Source organism: Mytilus galloprovincialis, chromosome 1, assembly GCF_965363235.1.
Source record: "Mytilus galloprovincialis chromosome 1, xbMytGall1.hap1.1, whole genome shotgun sequence".
NCBI lineage: Eukaryota > Metazoa > Mollusca > Bivalvia > Mytilida > Mytilidae > Mytilus > Mytilus galloprovincialis.
Window position 1 is genome coordinate 109,315,328 of NC_134838.1, and position 16,121 is coordinate 109,331,448.

Sequence of the window (16,121 nt, forward strand, 5' to 3'; positions counted from 1 at the left end):
CATTAATATTATACATCCGTAAATAACATAATCTATAAAAACTGTAAACCTTGAGTAACAGATATAATTAAGTACCATTCTATACAAACTCTTGAGTAACAACAAATATATACATATATGTAATTCTATTCGATGGTTTATACATTATCACAGTGGTTGATATATCAGGTGGAACTATTGTCATGGAAACAGAGGTTGAGACTTTTAAGTTAGTATTTGAAACAAGAGGAGCCATAGTTAATGCTCAATTAAGCCCATATTAAATTATCATGTTAGGAAAAACTGTTTAAACCTCTCTTTAGATAGTAGAATTGGAAAACTCATCCAACAGTCTTCTTTTTATAATTTTTTTTTCTTTTTAAAAGATGATATTGCTGTGGAAATACATGATTCTTCCATTTGTACAAAGTATAAAATTCTGTTTCTTGTAAACTTTTTCAGCAATTGTCTTTTTTCAACAAATTAGTCGATCTGATCAATTGGAATGTTATAAATATTGCACTTTACTTAAACTTTCAAATATATATGTATTATTTATACCCAATCCTTTTCCTAAAAATATGATTTGATATTTACTTTCACTATGAAATAAATAGAAATATTTTACTGAATCTGAACTATTACATGTGTATTACACTAAAAATTTCTGCTATATTTTCTTATAACATTTTAGACTACAGATCCTAAACAAACAGGCATGCTACAATGTTATACTCTAGTTTCCATTATTGTTCTGTTCAATTTGACGACTGTTTCCTTTTTCTTTCCATTTTTCTGTGAATCAGATTTATCTTTACTACTTTGATCTGACTTTTGATTTCCATTAACATCTTTGCCTGATTTAGTTTTCGTACCTGTCATTTTGTCATCAACACATGATGAAACAGATTCCTGATATGAGACATTTAACTTTTTGGCAAATTCTTCCTCTTGAGATGTTCCTTGATTATTCAGGTAACTTGTTTGGGAAGTTCCTAAATCGAAATTAAAACGATTTTCATCTACACAATTATCAGCAGTACTGATAACACTTGTCTGTGAATCTTCACTTAACTGTCTGCACACATATAACTTTCGACAAGTTTTGCGATTATTCCTCCGAGAAGATTTCACATCCCATGTTTTACTATACTTTGACCAATCCTCCTCAGTCAATGCATTGTTTGAATTTTCATCAATTTCATTCTGTAGTCTATGAGCTACTTCCTCGGGGAATATAGTGGACTTTGATCGAGGACATAATGATACTTTCGTATTTGAGTTTTTCCTTGACCCTGATCCATGCAGTGATTCTTGATGGAAACGTTCTGCTGCTTTTCTTAAAAGCATTGGAGACGAAGGTAAAGACTGACTTCGTCTTTCTTGTGTATTTTGTCTTTTACCAAAAATGTCAGGGGTTCTGGGCGTACATGGTGGAGTTAATGCATCTGATGGAGACGGAAGATCAAAACCCATAGAGTCTCTATTACGAGGAGTACCTAATATTTTCCCACCATATCGTTGAAAGGCAACAAAAGGATTTACATCAGCAGGAACATAGAATGGATCATCTTTACTCATTGCTTCTCCTACAACCTGAGGGGTCAAGGGTTCACTATAATCCTCTACCACATCTGTCAGATTTAATATATTGTCCTCAGATTTAGATCTTTTGTGACCAGTTAAAGCATTTCCTGAAAAGAATTGACATATATGTTTGATTAATATCAAGTGAAATCTATATATTTGAATTCAACTTTTTTATGCCCCATTTATTATGCCCCATTTATGGGCATTATGTTTTCTGGTCTGTGCGTCCGTCTGTTTGTTTGTTCGTTCGTTCATTCCTCCCTCCGTCCATCAGTTTGTCCCGCTTCAGGTTAAATTTTTTGGTCAAGGTAGGTTAAAGTTTTTGGTCGAGGTAAAAACTCTAATTTGGCATTAAAATTAAAAAGATCATATCAAAGGGAACATGTGTACTAAGTTTGAAGTCGATTGGACTTAAACTTCATCAAAAACTACCTTGACCAAAAACTTTAACCTGAAGCGGGACAGACGGACGAACGAACTGACACACAGACCAGAAAATATAATGCCCCTCTACTTTCGTAGGTGGGGCATAAAAATAGCAATGTAAGAGTATATATTTGCAGACAGAACTTATTTTAGTAATTTTGCATGATTGTTTCTGAATTACTGTGGAATCATTAATATTTGTTAATCAAAGAGCAGAATGCTCTGAGGGATACGATTGCCATAGTTTTCATTGACACATGTATAGCAGTTCCGCCAACTTTTCATTAAGCAAATCCGTGAGATTTGGCCAACATTGAAAAGATCAAAGAGGAAAAAAATAGATCAAAGGATACTGCCGCAAAAAAAGCATGAACATGCGTGAGTCTCACACATTTTTAGAAGCCCTAGGTGGTACAGCAGGATAGTATTATTTTCAAAACTAATTCAACTGCACATGCAAAATGTAATAATCTGAATAGTCATTCAACTTTGAAAATAGCCAATCCCGGATACAAGTGTATGAGCAATGTACTTATTGTGTTTTATTTTTGTACTATCAATTCCAAGTTTACTTTCCACAGCAGTCACTGAGAGTGAGAGAATGTATTTCACTTCGTATCTTATCACCGTTAATTCTAGAAGGAACCCATCTCTAACTCTTTAAATATTAATTTCCTTTGGGTCAGTGGGCATGACTCCTTTCCGTACACACTCCTCTGTTTAAATCGAGATTGTTCTTAATATATTACGACGTTTATCGACATCTAACGAGTTAATTTTTCTTGACGAGTCGTATTGTATTTCGATTTTGACGGAAAATACTTCCGGAAGGGAGACAACTCGAAACGATAATATGGAAGACTCCATTTCGGCTGAAGGGGTTTTATAGGTATTATTACGATGTGGACTACATTTATTTTAATTAAAATGATGCATATGATTTAAAATTATGCAACAACAATAATCCTCAATAGCAGACAGGCATAGAAAGACTCCCACGAGTTTCAAATTAATCAATGAAGCGGGGAATCCAGAGCAACCACTCAATCTGATACCCCTTGAAATCAAGAAAACTTTACGCATGCGCATTAATATATAAACAAACCTGCGACTTGCGATTTGGAACAAGAACGTTTATTAAATGATATGATGAATGGTTCTCCATTTCTTTATGAGACTACAGTATCAAATATCAGTTTCATAACGGTAAAATATGGAAAAACTCCACTTTAGTTCTTATATGACAGAATTAGAATTATCGGAATTCAGAGAACTCTCGCATTTATCAAAACTGGGGACTTCCCTCTGACGTGTTTCTAAATTTATAAAAACACTAAATATAAATACTGCTTAATTCTGATTTTACTGATGTTAAAAACACGATGTTAAAAACACGCATATAGGTCAAGGGAAATATCAAACATGAAGATTATGAGAAGAACATTACAGGAAAGTTGTTTATGTTCAATCCTTTTTCTTGTTTTTACCTTTTAAAGCAAGACAGTCATAAGAATCTGAGATGTTGCTGAATGTTTAGAATAAAACGGTTGACGTGAGGGAATGCAGCCCCGAGTCAACGGTAAAAGTCTACAGATTGCTTGAAAGCAATCGTATCCCAAAAACCAATTTCCAACAGATGACAATTGATGACAGAACCTAACATGATCAACTAAGATGGACTGACTATCAGTTTCCTAACACCCAGAAGCAAATATTGCTAGAATGAGTTTAAAATGTAAATGTAAAATAAAGATGTCTTACTTGTGCTATATATTCTGACCATTGAGTAAGAGTTTTAATATGCTAGCTTGATAGGTAACTGAAGACGTATTACTATTGATGAACCTCAAGACCTTTTATCCTTAATGCTACATGCTTGGTAGAAAAGAAATGAATACCAAATATAAAGTCTTTGGAATGACCCTTAGCATACTATTAAAACTCATCTAGGTGGTTTGGAAACTGAGGTCAGAAGAAGAATATTAACTAAAAAGAAGTGTTTTTCCAGTTGTTTGCTCACAAAATTATGCTTCTATCTTTACCTTTGATATGTTGTTTTTCTGGAGTATTCAGATTATCATCTAATAATCTCTGTTGAATCTGAATTAATGAGTGAGCTATCTCTGTAAAACTTGGCCTCTTCTTTGGATCAATCTGTAATAATGGAAGAGGTGTTTATCTACACTTTGTACTGACAATATTGCTTTTATGTAAATTTTGAAATGTGACTTACTTCTGTATAAACCCAGTACGCATATTCACTTAAACCAAATGTAGATTATAATGTCAAGTCAGGGACACTCTAATGTTGTACAATAAAGTGAGGATAAAAAGCAACCAATCATGACACTAAATGACTTCATATTTTAAAACCTGATAGCCAGATCTATTTCTTACTTTAGAGTGTTTACCCACAGTTGTACTTAATGGTTCTCTTGTTATCATATCTATTTTGCTTCAAATTAAATTCTATATTATTCAATGTATTATTTTCTAGTTTTGGTTTGGTATTCATGTACCTTTATTAGCAATATGATACTAAATCAGATTTAAATGACAGAGATATTTGAGTTACTCCAGGAAAAAGGTACATAACAATCAAACAGCACAAAATTCTAAAATGTATACAAACATAAAAGGATTACACTAGTAAATACAGTAAAACCTGTATAAACCGGCTGGCTATGGGACTAGGAAAAAGGGCCGGTTTGGACAGTGAGCCAGTTTATTCAGGTTTCCGTTTTGACTGGAAGAAAATGACTTGTGACGTCCGATATATTGTATGTAAAAATTCTGTCTGATTGTAAATTATTAACTGATAAATTACAATACAGAAGGCAACAACGAAATAACGTATGATCTTTGTTTTGAATCTTCATATTCATTGGCTATACTGATTGTTCCTTGAATAAAAATAAAAATCACCGTGTTTTACAAATTGTTGTATATCAAATATACCTCGGTAGCATCAGTCTCCAACTTGTCAATTTCACTTTCACTTGGTTTTTCATTGTTTCATTTGCATGATAATACTCGCGTTATTTGGATTGTGAGACCAGAGTTTCAATTTACTTAAATGATCGTTAATTTGAAACATTGATATGGCCGATTAAAAAGCCAAAATTTCATCATTGTCGAAGAATTGTCGTACGATGTTTAATACATATAGTTTGTTGTTATCCGGATGTTCCATGTTATCAGGGTCATTAGTTAAGGGGTTCACAACAGGGAACCAAGGATTTCGAAAACATGATGTAAATATCTTATTCCACTTAAGTTTGATCCGAGATATAATTGGCGTGCCTTTTCGTTTAATTGACACGTTTATAATGTTTTAATAAATAATACAGTTCACTACTGTACAATTGAAAGTTCACAGATTAAAACCTGGGTAATTGATTACCTTGAAATGCTATATTGTATAAACAAACATGTTTTGATTGCATATCAATCATTTGAAATTATTTAGACAAACCGGTTTTCACAGGTAATAATTGATTTAATTAAGAGTATTGGGACTATATCATAAGACCGGTTTACAAAGGGTATTTTAACAAAGACTTTGAAGGAAAAAAAATGGGACTTTAATTTTCGCCAGAATGAACAGGAATGCGGTTTATTTAGGGTCCGGTTTACTCAGGTTTGACTGTATGACCTCTTTTTTTCACCCGTTTTCTTCAATATTAAGGATTAGTTAGAGTTCATGCTATTGTAGGAGCCTTTTTTCTCTTAACAAGAGGCTCTCAAGAGCCTGAATCGCTCACCTTAATTCTTTTGGTTAAATCTCTCATCAATGATTATTTTGGCTTTTCAATTTATTTAAATGTTTTTTGGATCGTCCTATTTTCTTCAAAAGCCAAAAAAAATAATCATTTTCTCCTATGGTCTATTTTAGCCATAGGAGCTATGTTTCTTGACATACAAGGAAATAAAATATAAAATTTATACTAGATACTCTGAAACTCATTTAGCCTAAGTTTGGCTGAAATTGATACAGCAGTTTCAAAGGAGAAGATTTTTTAAAGTAAGTCAACATGATGAACAAATTGTGAAAAAAGTCTTTAAAGGGCAATAACTCCTTAAGGGGTCAATTGACAATTTTGGTCAAATTGACTTAATTGAAGATCTTACTTTGCTGAACATTATTGCTGTTTACAGTTTATTTCTATCTATAATTATATTCAAGATAATAAACAAAAACAGCAAAATTTCCTTAAAATTATCAATTCAGGGGCAGCAACCCAACAACAGGTTGTCTGATTCATCTGAAAATTTCAGGGCAGATAGATCTTGACCTGATAAACAATATTACCCAACGTCAGATTTGCTCTAAATGCTTTGGTTTTTGAGTTATAAGCCAAAAACTGCATTTGACCCCTATGTTCTATTTTTAGCAATGGCGACCATGTTTGTTGATAGATCATAACTTCCGATACAATTTACAAACTAGATACCCTAAGGAACATTCAGTTATAGTTTGGAAGTATTTGGCCCAGTAGTTTCAGAGGAGAAGATTTTTGTAAAAGATTACTAAGATTTACGAAAAATGGTTAAAAATTGACTATAAAGGGCTAACTCCTAAAGGGGTCAACTGACCATTTCCGTCATGTTGACTTATTTGTAAATCTTACTTTGCTGAACATTATTGCTGTTTACAGTTTATCTCTATCTATAATAATATTCAAGATAATAACCAAAAACAGCAAAATTTCTTTAAAATTACCAATTCAGGGGCAGTAACCCAACAACAGGTTGTCTGATTCATCTGAAAATTTCAGGGCAGATAGATCTTGACCTGATAAACAATATTACCCAACGTCAGATTTGCTCTAAATGCTTTGGTTTTTGAGTTATAAGCCAAAAACTGCATTTGACCCCTATGTTCTATTTTTAGCAATGGCGACCATGTTTGTTGATAGATCACAACTTCTGATACAATTTACAAACTAGATACCCTAAGGAACATTCAGTTAAAGTTTGGAAGTATTTGGCCCAGTAGTTTCAGAGGAGAAGATTTTTGTAAAAGATTACTAAGATTTACGAAAAATGGTTAAAAATTGACTATAAAGGGCAATAACTCCTAAAGGGGTCAACTGACCATTTCCGTCATGTTGACTTATTTGTAAATCTTACTTTGCTGAACATTATTCCTGTTTACAGTTTATCTCTATCTATAATAATATTCAAGATAATAACCAAAAACAGCAAAATTTCCTTAAAATTACCAATTCAGGGGCAGCAACCCAACAACAGGTTGTCTGATTCATCTGAAAATTTCAGGGCAGATAGATCTTGACCTGATAAACAATATTACACAACGTCAGATTTGCTCTAAATGCTTTGGTTTTTGAGTTATAAGCCAAAAACTGCATTTGACCCCTATGTTCTATTTTTAGCAATGGCGACCATGTTTGTTGATAGATCATAACTTCGGATACAATTTACAAACTAGATACCCTAAGGAACATTCAATTAAAGTTTGGAAGTATTTGGCCCAGTAGTTTCAGAGGAGAAGATTTTTGTAAAAGATTACTAAGATTTACGAAAAATGGTTAAAAATTGACTATAAAGGGCAATAACTCCTAAAGGGGTCAACTGACCATTTCCGTCATGTTGACTTATTTGTAAATCTTACTTTGCTGAACATTATTCCTGTTTACAGTTTATCTCTATCTATAATAATATTCAAGATAATAACCAAAAACAGCAAAATTTCCTTAAAATTACCAATTCAGGGGCAGCAACCCAACAACGGGTTGTCTGATTCATCTGAAAATTTCAGGGCAGATAGATCTTGACCTGATAAACAATATTGCCCCTGTCAGATTTGCTCTAAATGCTTTGGTTTTTGAGTTATAAGCCAAAAACTGCATTTGACCCCTATGTTCTATTTTTAGCAATGGCGACCATGTTTGTTGATAGATCAAAACTTCGGATACAATTTATAAATAAGATACCCTAAGGAACATTCAGTTAAAGTTTGAAAGTATTTGGCCCAGTAGTTTCAGAGGAGAAGATTCTTGAAATAGTTTACGACGACGACGGACGACAGACGACGGACAACGACGGACGCCAAGTGATGGCATAAGCTCACTTGTCCCTTCGGGACAGGTGAGCTAAAAAAGCCTGTTAAAGAAAGGTGTGAGTTAAAAGTCTTAATCAGGACAGAAGAATTGTGATATGAATGAAATATTTAAATTTCAAATTCTGTTGTAAGTATAAACACAGTCTTAGATAACAATTCAAAATAAGTCTACTTTCAAATAAAGACAACAATCAAACGAAAAAACCTTTACACAATGTTATTTTTGTACCTTTTCTCACATCAACACACATTACCTGTGATTCACTCAAACAATGTGATGTTTATCTTTCTTTTAAGGAAATACTTTTGTAAAGTTTCCTCACATTCTTACCTGACAACATCTGAAGGTTAACCTGAGATAATCCAAAGGACAGAATGATACCATCTCACAAAACTTGACATAATCTAATCCAAATCTCTGTGAAAAGACAATACATATAATATAATACAAGAGGATAATCAAATTGGATAACATTAAAATATTTCATGTTCTTTTTATGTAACAAACTCAATTTTAACCAGATGCTCCGCAGGGCGTAGCTTTATACGACCGCAGAGGTTGAACCCTGAACGGTTGGGGCAAGTATGGACACAACATTCCAGCTGGATTCAGCTCTAAATTTGGATTGTGATTAAATAGTTGACACAGCATAGGTTTCTGACACAGAATGAATGTGTTCTAATGAACTTAAAATTTTTGTTTTCTCTTAGAGCAATTCACTATGCTGTTGAATATTAATCCTCTCAAAACAAGAATGTGTCCTCAGTACACGAATGCCCCACTCGCACTATCATTTTCTATGTTCAGTGGACCGTGAAATTGGGGTAAAAACTCTAATTTGGCATTAAAATTAGAAAGATCATATCATAGGGGACATGTGTACTAAGTTTGAAGTCGATTGGACTTAAACTTCATCAAAAACTACCTTGACCAAAAACTTTAACCTGAAGCGGGACAGACGGACGGACGAACGGACGGACGAACGAACGGACAGACGGACGGACGGACTGACCAGAAAACATAATGCCCCTCTACTATCGTAGGTGGGGCATAAAAATGTTTGAAGAAATTTTCTTTTTTATTTATGAAATTTCAAATGAGAAAAATTGAACCCAATTTTTTTAATCACATCCCCCTTTCCCTTATTCCAAAACTAATCTCAATTAAAATTTCTAATGGAGTTTGCAACAATAACTACTCATTTAAATACATCATAAAATATTAAGATGTAAAAAAAAAAACTGCTTGTTATCACTGAATGTTATTTATTATAATTTATCAGTTGGTAGTAAAAAGTGAATATACATTGTATATTGTATATAACAAAGATTTAAGTTGATTCTGGACAAAGAAAGATAACTCCAATTAAAAAAAAATCTTGCTATTGCACAATATTTTGCAATTAGATATTTCTTGCTTACTATTCTGGACAAAGAAAGATAACTCTAATTAAAAAAAAATTTGCTATTTCACAATATTGTGCAATTAGATATTTCTTGCCATTGCGCAATACTGTGCAATTGAAAAGACTTGCTATTGCACAACACTTAATATAATAATTTTAGATCCTGATTTGGACCAACTTGAAAACTGGGCCCATAATAAAAAATCTTAAGTACATTTTTGGATTCAGCATATCAAAGAACCCCAAGATTTCAATTTTTGTTGAAATCAGACTAAGTTTAATTTTGGACCCTTTGGACTTTAGTGTAGACCAATTTGAAAACAGGACCAAAAATGAAGAATCTACATACACAGTTAGATTTGGTATATCAAAGAACCCCATTTATTCAATTTTTGATGAAATCAAACAAAGTTTAATTTTGGACCCCGATTTGGACCAACTTGAAAAATGGGCCAATAATCAAGAATCTAAGTACATTTTTAGATTCAGCATATCAAAGAACCTAACTGATTCATTTTTTGTCAAAATCAAACTAAGTTTAATTTTGGACCCTTTGGACCTTAATGTAGACCAATTTGAAAACGGGACCAAAAGTTAAGAATCTACATACACAGTCATGACAGTTAGATTCGGCATATCAAAGAACCCCAATTATTCAATTTTGATGAAATCAAACAAAGTTTAATTTTGGACCCTTTGGGCCCCTTATTCTGTTGGGACCAAAACTCCCAAAATCAATACCAACCTTCCTTTTATGGTCATAAACCTTGTGTTTAAATTTCATAGATTTCTATTTACTTATACTAACGTTATGGTGCGAAAACCAAGAAAAATGCTTATTTGGGTCCCTTTTTGGCCCCTAATTCCTAAACTGTTGGGACCTAAACTCCCAAAATCAATACCAACCTTCCTTTTGTAGTCATTAACATTGTGTTTAAATTTCATTGATTTCTATTTACTTAAACTAAAGTTATTGTGCGAAAACCAAGAATAATGCTTATTTGGGCCCTTTTTTGGCCCCTAATTCCTAAACTGTTGAAACCTAAACTCCCAAAATCAATCCCAACCTTTCTTTTGTGGTCATAAACCTTGTGTCAAAATTTCATAGATTTCTATTAACTTAAACTAAAGTTATAGTGCGAAAACCAAGAAAATGCTTATTTGGGCCCTTTTTGGCCCCTAATTCCTAAAATGTTGGGACCAAAACTCCGAAAATCAATACCAACCTTCCTTTTGTGGTCAAAAACCTTGTGTTAAAATTTCATAGATTTCCATTCACTTTTACTAAAGTTAGAGTGCGAAAACTAAAAGTATTCGGACGCCGGACGACGACGACGACGACGCCGACGCCAACGTGATAGCAATATACGACGAAAAATTTTTCAAATTTTGCGGTCGTATAAAAATAGATCACATTTTTAAAGTTGACTGATTAGCCAACATGTCATCTTAGGTGGTAACATTTCTGACAAACACCCTTTGAAAAAAAATAATGAGTTACGTTGTGCCAGACATTCTGTGATAATCGTAATCATATTGGAATCAACTTAGTGGTAAGTATATCATCGTTTATCTTTCTTCTTGGAAACCAAAAATCAACATGGGGAAAGGCATTATATGGCAATTATTTTATTGAAATCCACTTTGTCTCTAGTATATGTCACAGTTCCTAGGTATCCATTTATTAATATGGCAAATCCATATTTAACTATTAGAAACCCTAACAATCACAAGAACATATTAAAATTAATAAGTAGACATTCTATTAGGTACTAAATATTTTCTAAAAGTTTAAAAGTGATCCATTCATTAGGGTTAGATAGAGTTGCAGATACCAAAAGCACAACTGAAGAATGAATAATGGAAGAAAAACCAAAATAACATTTTATAGTCTGCCTTTCTATGTTGCGATGTTAACACTATTATTTCAGGTAAGGGTGAAGGATGGCCCCTGTTAAAACTTTTAAACCCACTGCATTTGTTTGCACCTGTTCTAAGTCAGGAACCTGATGTTCAGTGGTTGTCTAGTGTTGATGTGGTTCATAAGTGTTTCTCGTTTTTTATATAGATTAGATTGTTGGTTTTTCTGTTAAAGTGGTTTAACACTAATAATGTTAGTGCCCTTTATAGCTTGCTGTTCCCTGTGATCCCTACTTTGACCAATAATGGTTAACTTTTACAAATTGTGACTTAGATAGACAGTTGTCTCATGGCACTCATACAACATCATCTTATATATTTATATCATATACAATAATTAACATATCTCACTAAGACAGGAGTATAACTATTTTTGTATTAAGACAATCAATTATAACATTTTTTTCTGTGATTGTTAACTTCGTTCACAAGCTTTCATGCTCTCTTCAGAACAGATGAACTTGCCAAATTATAGCTCTATTAAATAGCATGTTGCCTAAACAAAAGACAGTTTTGTTTCACATTAAATCAATGAAAAAGTTTAAGGGTGAGATCAAGATTATGTTTATATGATGGTATTTGTTCAAATGTTTAAACCTGCTGCATTGTTTGCACCTGTCGTAAGTCAGGAATCTGGTGTTCAGTAGTTTTCGTATGTTGGTGTGGTTCATATGTGTTTCTTGTTTCTCGCTTTTTACATATATAAGCCACTCATTTTTACATCTTCTTATATCTATATAAAAAAACTGTCATTATTTTAAGTTTTGTAGCCAAAATAAATTAATTTACCGATGTTCTTGGCATGAAATCTGGATCAGCATCTATTCTCGCCGTTATTTCACAGGATATGATACTGTAGGAAAATATATCAGCCTGCAAAGAAAGCAAAATATAAACAGACATTTTTTACATTAATTTACATGACAATAAATGTTAACTATTTAACTTCCAACAGAACCATGAAAACATACACCTAAAACTTGTATCTGACACTTCATGAAATATTCCAACCACTCGAAAGACAACTGCAAATTCTCTAGACAAAAATAAATGGCAAATTTAGGCCTTCAGATTTGCTTTCCAAAACAAATTTTACAGATTTAAGTTTCAGTCTGACTAAGAATCAGGCAGTGATTAAAACATGACAAACAAAAAACCCGCTCAACTTTACATTAATTTATGTTCAGAATGTATAGTGGTGCATGAATATAACATTTGTTTCCTTTGCCTGTTATGGTAATTCAAGATACAATTTGGTTGAAATGCACAACAAAATAATATTAAAGAGGAGATAACTCTGTAATTTGCTATCAATCTTACCAAAATTTATCTAAATATTTCTTGAATCACAAGACACACAGAATGTAAGACCTTCCATTTCTAACTCAAGGTGAGATTACCTTCAACATATGGTGGTTAGGTATGTAGGTTTTTTTTCAGCCATGTTTTGATTTTAATATGTTATTCTATTAGGATGTCCTTATTACGCTTTGTAAACAAAGCCGTGTTCTAATGAGCACAAAATATGTTTGACACATGCGCACAAATTTACTGTTTATATTAAAGTTATTTCCATCGTTATCCTATAAAATATATACTTTCAAGTAGCTTACATAATCTTTTATAATATATGTTATATCAAACAACATATATTTACTCTGCTCGTATTTTTTAAACTATCAAATATGAAATGTAATGTACAGACTGCTCGGGGAGGAAAACAGCTAAACATTTTTACGGTATTTTCGTACGCTTCGACCTATAATTTAAATACTTTATTTGTCCTATTAGAATCAAAATTATTCCTTCATGTCATGCTCTATGCTCATTTTAACATGGGTAGGCATTATATTTGACCACATTTACACCTCGCTAACGCTCATATTAAAATATCAACAAATATAATGCCTACCCATGTTAAAATGAGCATAGAGTATGACATGAAGGAATTATTTCTTAAATTAATTATCAGAAACATGGTGGTTAAGTTGTTACAGGTTAGGTAAGAAAAGACTGTTTTTTCAGCTGTTTATATTTCTTACCTGACCTGATGTATGGAAATTAAAAGGATCAGTTAATCTCAGAAGCTAAGGTGTTCTATACTTCATTAGCTATTACAGCATAAAAGCACATATCATTTGACTTTGTCACCAATATTATTTGATTTGTGTCAACAATATTAAAAGTACTGGTAGTCAAACCTACAGCTTCAGCTTTTAGAAAAAGTTTTAAATTTACAGATGAAATAATGTAAACAATGCCAGTAAAGTCTAAGTTAAACTAACTTTTCAACAGACTTTTATTTACATGTCCATGTATTTCTTTCTTAAAAGAACCTTTTAAAAAATTATTAATCACGACCAGATATGTTAACCCTGAACCAGTACCTGTTCATTATACCATTCTCCATTAAGAACTTCTGGAGCCATCCAATATGGTGAACCTACTATGGACAACCTCTCTGTCTTGTTTCTGTAAAATAGGTTTAAACAAAGTTGCATGTCATTTTCTGTGTATGCTATAAATTAACACTGGAAGACTTTGTTAGATTCATCATAGACAAAAAACAGTCACAAGGAAAAATGTCAAATACAATTTGTTCAACTTGTATCATGAAAGTTATAATAATGTCTAAAAGATATCTTTAAACAATTTATTAAGCCATTTTCTTGAAAGAAAATATTAGAATTGCAATAGCTGAAATTTTGTGTATGGAAAACTTGAAACATGCATCTAAATTATATTAACATTTAAAAAAGGTTTAGCCTTGGTAGCACATTGTTGTATTAAACTCTGGTGTCTTTATTGTTAATTCTTTGAAATTTGTAATTTGTACAACCATGAAATTCAATTATTATAAATATTTACTGTAAATTCAGAAATGATTGTGAGGTTTTTATTAATGCGAATAATGCGACTGAGTAAGAATCGCAATAATAAGAACTCGCATTCTTATATCTGATACGTATACCTGTATGCAGATTTTCTTCACATCGCAATAACTTATCTTGTATATATTTGTCCTTTTTACAAAAATCGTAATAATAAATGCACGCGATAATTTCTGAATTCTACAGTATACAGTTATTGAAATGCTGATGAGCATATTGTTTACAGATTATAAAGAATCTGGAGAAAGGAGAGGTTACCATGTGGTGGGATATCAACTTGATCACTTTCTTTCCATGTGATCTTTGGGGGGTTACTGTCTCATTGGCAATTATGTCACACCTGATTATACTTGTTTTTCAATGTATTTTGTTAATCAAGCATGTTTTTGGCATGTACAATGTATCTGCGATTTATAATAAATAATGACTATTACAGACAATAACTATCCTTATGACAGATTATAAATCATATCTTACTCTATTAATTAAACTGAGAATCACAAAATGATTGCCAATAGTCTGGTATTTTATTAATTTTCTTGTGCTTTTTTTGTAGCATTCTGCCATGTCTTATTTTTCATGACTGATCAGGCTTTTGATATCTTCTGATACAACCCAAATTTCTGTTTTTGCTGTAGATCATTTACAATATGTAAATCTTTTTTGTACTTACAGTTGATCTGGAATTTTTGCTGCCAGTCCTAAGTCTGCCACTACAGCTTGTAAATTGCCTTCTGTAATTCTCACTAATACATTCTATAAAATAAAATATGTAATGGACCAATTAGCATTTTAGGTGATGTTTTAATGACTACTGTATAAATATTTCAACTATCTTAGATGGATCAGTTCAATGTCTGCCGGTCAATAACTTTTTCACTTCTGAACCAATACTAATAGTCATTGAAGTTACAACAAATATAAAATTCAGAGATATTTTCAAATGGTTATGTCAGCAAGTAAACAAGATATTTCCATTTCTTTCTTTTGTTTGGCTGACCCTGGACACTTTTTACAAATATCAATACTTTTATTTTAAGTTCTGAAATAAAAACATGATCAAGTTGTAACTGCACAATCCATTAAATTAAAAAAAAAAACTTCACTTTATCATAGTTTTGTAGCAGTATGAAGAGAGAGATATTTTATTGCATTACATAAATCTACTTCTGCTGCACAGTGTGCACTTCCTTTGATGTTAAGTGCATCTGTATGTTATATATTGACTCCAGAGATTTATAATTGATGATCAGTACACTACAGGTAATCTACTGTTGAGAGTTATTTACAGGTAATTATCACAAGGTGGGCTACAAAGACAAACTACCTATAGTTATAAATGTCAGGATTTATTGAAAAGTTGAGTGAATTCATCTGACATTATCTAGTTATTCTCAATCGATTACAGTACCAGAGTGATGAAATAAAAGGCCTGAAAGATATTATTTTCTGTTTTTTGTTTTGCTTTTAAATTTGATAAAACTGATCAAAAAACTTACTTAAAATAGAGTTTTTATTATTTTTTATTACCATTCCCTCAACAATTCTGATACCAATTTTTGTTTACATTGACCTTAAGATATATTTTATGGTTGATCATGTAGGATAGTAAACAACAATAATTACATGAAAAGTCAATAACAAATGTAAACATAGTATACAACAAAACCTGACATTTCAAGGATACAAACTTTATCTTTTAAGTGTTATAACAGCAAATAAAGTAGCTAAGCACAATTTGCATAATAATTCTGTGCATGTTTTAGAAATCAAAGTGTTTGCTTTACAATGATGGTCATTTACTTTAATAACACCTCAATTTAA

General features: G+C 32.1%; 1 protein-coding gene across 1 annotated transcript in view; it reads right to left on the reverse strand.

The window, feature by feature from the left end:
• The window catches only part of LOC143050638 (dual specificity testis-specific protein kinase 2-like), a 39,671-nt gene continuing 23,550 nt past the window's right edge, over window positions 1-16,121 (reverse strand). The window contains exons 5-10 of the mRNA XM_076223837.1: window positions 14,971-15,053; window positions 13,794-13,878; window positions 12,196-12,279; window positions 8,412-8,498; window positions 4,038-4,149; window positions 1-1,673 (exon numbers count right to left, since the gene is read on the reverse strand). Of these exons, the coding sequence (XP_076079952.1) occupies window positions 709-1,673; window positions 4,038-4,149; window positions 8,412-8,498; window positions 12,196-12,279; window positions 13,794-13,878; window positions 14,971-15,053 (1,416 nt within the window). The 3' untranslated portion in view covers window positions 1-708. The remainder of the gene's footprint in view (window positions 1,674-4,037; window positions 4,150-8,411; window positions 8,499-12,195; window positions 12,280-13,793; window positions 13,879-14,970; window positions 15,054-16,121) is intronic.